Genomic DNA, 6,351 nt, shown 5'->3' with positions numbered 1-6,351 from the left:
CTAAGTGCCGAAACCGGGAGCATTTATTTTTTCACATATATCAGTTGTAGGTGCCCTGTTTGACAATATTACGAAAGGTTATGAAGAAAGTGCTACTCCAAGTAATAAAGTAGTGCACTTTCAGGTTGTGCAAGTCACAACGTTGTATGTATTGTATAAAACTATTTTTGCTCCTACTGTAAACTTTACAAATTGGCACTTACAACGTTCTGGAAATGCACGCTTCATATAGTTAACCTTGTATCTTAGTTATAAACAAAAGTGAAAAACAAAATGAATAAATATATATACAAGGATATATACAAAGTATATATATATATATTTTTTTCTTTGTAAATAGTTACTCCATGCTTGGTAATAAAATTCAGCCACTTCTAAATTGTGAATTTTTAAAGAAATTACTGTATGTCAAATAAAAAATTCAATTTTGATAAGATGAGAAAATACAAAAGTACCTGTTTTTAAAAAAGTTGTACAGCAAGGAAATTTATGTGGATGTGGTGGATACATTAAGGGATCACTGTCCTTCGTACACCTTCATAAAAAATTGGGTTGCGGAATTTAAAAGAGGAAAATCGGGATCAAAGATGAACACCATGTTGAAAGATCTATTTCTGTGACCACTCCATAATATACAGATGCTGTGCATCAAATGATCTTGGTAAATCCACTAATTTGACTTATGACATGATGATATGGCCATAAAGTCATTTAAATATGCGCTCCTGCATATATGACTTGTATCGTCTCAAATGCAGGTAGTAAGGCCGTAAAAAGCATTACGAGAGGGGTTCGGCCGGCGCTGTGTATCGTGTCCCAGCATAGCTCAGTTGGAAAGAGCGCGCAGAGCTGAGAGGTCCTGGGTTCGATTCCCGGTGCCGGTACGAATTTTTCTCGTATTAAATAGTAATTATATATCAGAGATTTTGAAAATTTCCTATGAACGTGTCTTTCACATCGTATATCATGATTTGGGTATGAGAAATTATCTACTGAATGGATCCCTGAATGCTGATGAAAAATGACTGAGGGTAACAATTTCAAAGCCACTTTGTCGCCATTTTGAAAAGGATTCTTCTAACTTTTTGGATTGTATTGCAAGTATGCACGAAATGTGACTTCATCATTGCGATCCAGGAACAAAAGAACAAAAAAAAAAAGATGGAAACACACTAGTTTTTCCCGCCCAAAAGAAATTTCGCATTCAAAAACCGACAGGAAAGGCCCCAACAACAATAATTCTTCGGCACAAAGATTCTACAATAATTGTGACACTACTTAGAAGAAGGAAAAAGTGCGAGTGTATTATTTAGTCTTAATTATTAACTAAATTTCGGGAAGAAAATTGTGGAGAAACATCACGGTAAAATTCCAAAGGTGTGCTGTTCATGCATGACAATGCACCAGTTCACAAGTCCCAGATTGTTTTGCAGAAAATCGATGAAGTTGGCTTTCATCGGTTGACCGTCCCCCATATTCGCCAGATTTAACCCTGTCAGACTATCAACTATTTCTGAAGCTAAAAGAACATTGAAAGAAATTAAGTATTACTAAATACTGAAGAAGAGTAATTTGCAGGTCAAGACAAACGATTTTTTTAAGGCTTAGAATTGCTTCATGACCGTTGTTAACTTTTTATATGTTAGGGTAAGAACTTATCAATACTGCCTCGTATTTCTTCAGAATAATAATATACATTCACATGAACTTGAAGTATCCAGTCACGTGAAATGATTAGTATGAATTCTGAAAACCGAATACTACTTTAAAATATATGTTTACTTATTAATAAAACTGTCATTTATTAATATTATTAATTATCAACTTTCGTTTGATGAATGCTGGCTGTTTTTTCAAAGGCAAACGATGCTGTCTATATAACAGCTGGAAAGTAACTGCCAGTTATAGTATCTGTCAGTACTGAAGTTAGAAACAAAGTTGACAAAAGGAAATTCAACCTAACAACTAGAAAATCACTATAATCTATTAACATAAGAGGAAAATGGTTAAGTCTTACTCTTAAGGTGCACCTACACAGTTAAACTTTTTTTTCAACTTTAAGCATTCACGCAATGCATGCAAGAGTGAACGAAATGCATTCAATTCTGCATGTTTTTTCACTAAAAATGAGAGTGCATGCGGCAATTGAAAGCCACCCATCGCCGATGGGTATCTTGTGCGTATTTCGTTCAACAGTTGTTGATATTGTAGTTGGAATCTCCTGGTAGTGGGGCAGAGAAGGCCTGACGGCCTTATCTCTACCAGGTTAAATAAATACTAAATACTAATAATAATAAAAATACTAGCCTGTAGCAAGCAACTGAATGTTTTAGATGGCCGTGAATAAACTGAAAATTCTTTTCTTTGGTGAAGATGGACCTTTTAAGCTGAAAATGGCGGCAAGTACGATCAGCTTTATTGAAGATTATCGCAAATACGAGTGTCTATAGTGTGTTCAACCACAAATTTGTGAATCAAGTAGCTCTAAGTATTGGGTTGATATTTAATATTTATTCATCAATATACAGTAGAACCTCTATTATCCGTGGTAATGAAGGGGGTGAGCTGAACGGTTAATTGAAAAAATCGGATAATCCGTACGATAAAAGATTTTCGTAAATTTAGTGAATAATATTTACACTTTCGTAATTCCCTTCGTGGTTTTGCCGCTGTTTCGTTTAACATGCTAGATGGTGGATCAGAAGTTCACTAATTTAAGTCTGGTTATCAACGATGGGTTTTTAAGGGGCAAGGAAATTCCTTGTAATGGCTGTCTGTGGAAAGATATCACTATTGGAGGTGTCGTGTTGTAGATTTACGTACTTTCTACACTCCAACCTCGTATTCTTATACGAGATGAGCCACGCTTTTGCCCACGTGCATCAACGTCGGTTAGTGTAACCACTGGTTAAAATTGTCACCTAGCCCGTGTTTAAGCATTTTTACAGTGGATCGACCTCGGTTATGACTTAAATAGGAGGTTAACCACAGTAATCTCTAACCGGCCATATTCGAGCGGTTAAAGGAGATAACCAGTGATTAGTAGACCAAGTAAAGCAAAATGGCGGCCAGAGCCACAGATGTTTATTTCGAAGACGATTATTATTACACAGTACTTGAATTACTTGGATAGAGCGTGAGTGTGAAGTTTCTTTAGTGGAAAGAGAGAATTCTTACGAGGAATTAGGTGACAGAAAATTTCAGGAGGGATTTCGTTTATCAAAATCTACAAATGGATCACTTGATATAAAACAAGAACAGTCATATTTCTCCTATGGATCGGCTGCTTATGTTACGATTCTATGTAACTATTATTTTCTGTATTTTAAGAGGGAATACTCGAATATCTCTTTCTCTATGTCACTGGCTGGATGGATCTTAGGATAATGAACAGTTCCCTGGTGTAAATGGGGTCCTGGATCGTACACACATTCCTGCTCATCTTCTGCATCCTTTTCCTTTATGGATATTACTTTTTTTTTATATAATATATTTACATCTAGTAAGTAAGTCTATCAATACTTCAACCTCACATTGGGATATAATCATTTTTGCATCCAATTTTCCATTTTGTACGATTTTAACCTAACAACACTGAAAAACAAAGAAATGCAACTCGTAAATATAACAGTGCCAAAAGGCAAACAAATGCAAAGCGAAAATGTAGGACACGTTCATTTTGATGTAGAACAGAGTGAGCACAGTCGCTTTTAGATGTTGACTATTATCTTTGCAGTGGTAAGGATGCTTTCCTTTAGCCATTTTGTAGACACAGTGTACCATCATAGACTTTACTCTTGTTAAATGAGGTGTCAGCTAGCCATGTTTAAGTAATTGGTGATTGTGAATGGTGCACAGAAATTACATTTTAACCACAGTTACTGTTTAACCGTCGTTTCGTAATCTATGATTACTGCGTTTTTAACCGATGTTGATGCACTTTGCCATTTATCTTTCCCCAAACCACTTAATTATTTACACTTTTTTTCGATTCTTAGCACAATTAGTGTTCGTTTAATACCCGTAGAAAATATTTCATATAGAAATTATACAGTACGACAATTCAAACAATAGACCATGCTGTGTAAGGGAAAATGCTTGTAATAACCCTCTCTAGGAAAAAAAATAACGTGCTAATACAACGTGTAATACATCATATACTTCTGCAGCAAAAAAAAAGCGAGAGAAAGACTGACGGTTAATCCAGCAATCGGTTAATAGGGTGACGGATAATCGGGGTTCTACTGTATAAGTAAAGATTATGTTCAACACAGCGCACCGTGTAGATACAAAATCTGCACACAACTTAATTGAATGTTTGTTTCAAACTTGATTCTTTCAATATTCTCCCAGATTGCATGGAAAATTGAACCGTGTAGATGCACCGTGTATAAAGCAAGAACACCCAGACTAGTTCTGAACAGGGTTATCTGGATTATGAAAAAGGTAACTTCTATAAGTAGATTCTATTCCATGCAAGTTTACAGACATTAAATCTAGGTCTGCTCCCAGAAGCAGATTCAGATAATAGTACATACATCTAGAGTGACAGCTGTGAAGGCCATGGCATGGGTCATCATGGATTCACCGTACAACAGTCTTTCTGCCTTGGTGAGTCCTAGTGTCACATCCACACCAAAGACGAGCTTAAAGTCATGACTGTGAACAAACACACATTACACAATTCAAGTAAGCTTCCTGTGTATCGACATTTTCTCATTCCTCTAGCAGTGTTTACTCCTAAGTCCATATTTCTGGCTTCTTGCCATCACAGCATAAAGCCAGTCTTCAACTAAGACTATAGACATCACAGTAGACAGGGCTGGGCAAAATACTGACATCCAAGTATTTCAAATACAAATACAAAATACTTTTAAAAAATTAAGCAAAATACATTTGTATTTCAAATACTCGATACAATATGTAGGCCTAAAGAAATAAGAATATTGCTGAAAATCTAAAATATTATATTAACATTAAAAGTATTTTTATCTCGAAGTTTTATATAAACACTGTAACTGAACATTCCTCCTTTTCCCAGTCAGCAATGAAATTATGCTACATATGAATAATTACTGCCACCTTAAAAAAAACAGTTTCTCAAGAAGTTTATCAGATAAGGATCCCCTTGCTGGTGAATGAATAAATCCTGCAAAACAGAACAGTCTTTCTACATGCGCAGAGGAACACAAACTTGTATTATACTTTATAAAGCTTGTTTCACTGTTGGGTAATTCTCTAGAGTGTACAGGGTTGTCCCTTTGCCATTGAAGAATTGTATGAGCTCATACTCCGCAGTAGATAAGTTCTTTTCTTTTTGCTTTTCAAAGTCTGTTGTACTTGAGTTGAAAACACAAAAATTGTTTTCATCATCTGAACTGACCGAAGGTGTAGCAGAGAACTGCTCAGCTGATTTCACGCACATATTCTGTATCCTCTTCTTATAATTTGATGAGGCAGTGTCAGGTAGCCATCTCATCTTCAATGATGGGTGGAAGCAAGCTGCCAAAATAGCTCAATTTGCTTCTGGGGTCAGATCAAACATCGCTTTAAATCTTGATGAAAGCGAACTTATTAGGATTGGAGTTACTTGGAATACATGGCATAGATTGCTAAATAACAGAATATTTAATCTGTTTTTGAGGGAAATTAATGTGAACAAAAGTTGGCCGTAATAGCAGATCTTCTCATTTTGCATTAAATCAAGGGCTACAGCAATGGGTTTCAGAACTGCACACTATTCTTCAAGGTACTGAAACTCAACATCTTTGAAGGTTGGCAATCCCAGTTTTTCACATAAACTGTTTATATTATGTTTGAATTGCAATATTTGAGAATTCCAACGAGTTCGGCAAGGAAACTTTAATGAATATTTCAAGACATCTGATATAATTTCACAGGATTTGGGTCTCCTAGACGCATTCCATAATGCTGAACATTTAGCAAGTGTTGGGTGATGGATCCTTGATGCTGCTGGAGATTTCTTTATGGTATTAAGGAAATCAGTTGTGGCAAGAAAATTAAGTGTATTGCTAGCACATCTGAAATGGGCAGGCAAATAAGACAAAAGTTCATTCTTCACGTCCAAATCCAAAACTTGAAGGACAAGAAGAAGAAGAAAGTATTTTGAGTATTTGAAATACAAAATACATCAATTTTATGTATTTAAATACAAAATACTTTCGAAAATCCTTACAAATTACAAAATACAAAATACAAATGTATTTCAAATACTGCCCAGCCCTGACAGTAGATGTGGGGTGTGACAGTATTTTGCCTTCATAACTCCGGAAAAATCACTATGATAGATAACAGTGGTTTTGTCACAGTGTGATTTTTGTGTTCGGATGA

General features: G+C 35.6%; 1 protein-coding gene across 4 annotated transcripts in view; it reads right to left on the bottom strand.

Moving 5' to 3' along the window:
• LOC138692225 (bleomycin hydrolase) overlaps positions 1 to 6,351 on the bottom strand; it is a 48,659-nt gene that overhangs the window by 6,434 nt on the left and 35,874 nt on the right. For all 4 annotated transcript variants that reach the window (XM_069815358.1, XM_069815364.1, XM_069815380.1 and 1 more), the window contains exon 8: positions 4,539 to 4,659. In XM_069815358.1, the coding sequence (XP_069671459.1) occupies positions 4,539 to 4,659 (121 nt within the window). The remainder of the gene's footprint in view (positions 1 to 4,538; positions 4,660 to 6,351) is intronic.

This window comes from Periplaneta americana, chromosome 2 (assembly GCF_040183065.1).
Source record: "Periplaneta americana isolate PAMFEO1 chromosome 2, P.americana_PAMFEO1_priV1, whole genome shotgun sequence".
Taxonomy (NCBI): domain Eukaryota; kingdom Metazoa; phylum Arthropoda; class Insecta; order Blattodea; family Blattidae; genus Periplaneta; species Periplaneta americana.
The sequence above is the reverse complement of the archived record's forward strand: the minus strand, read 5'-3'. Positions and strand labels throughout refer to the sequence as shown.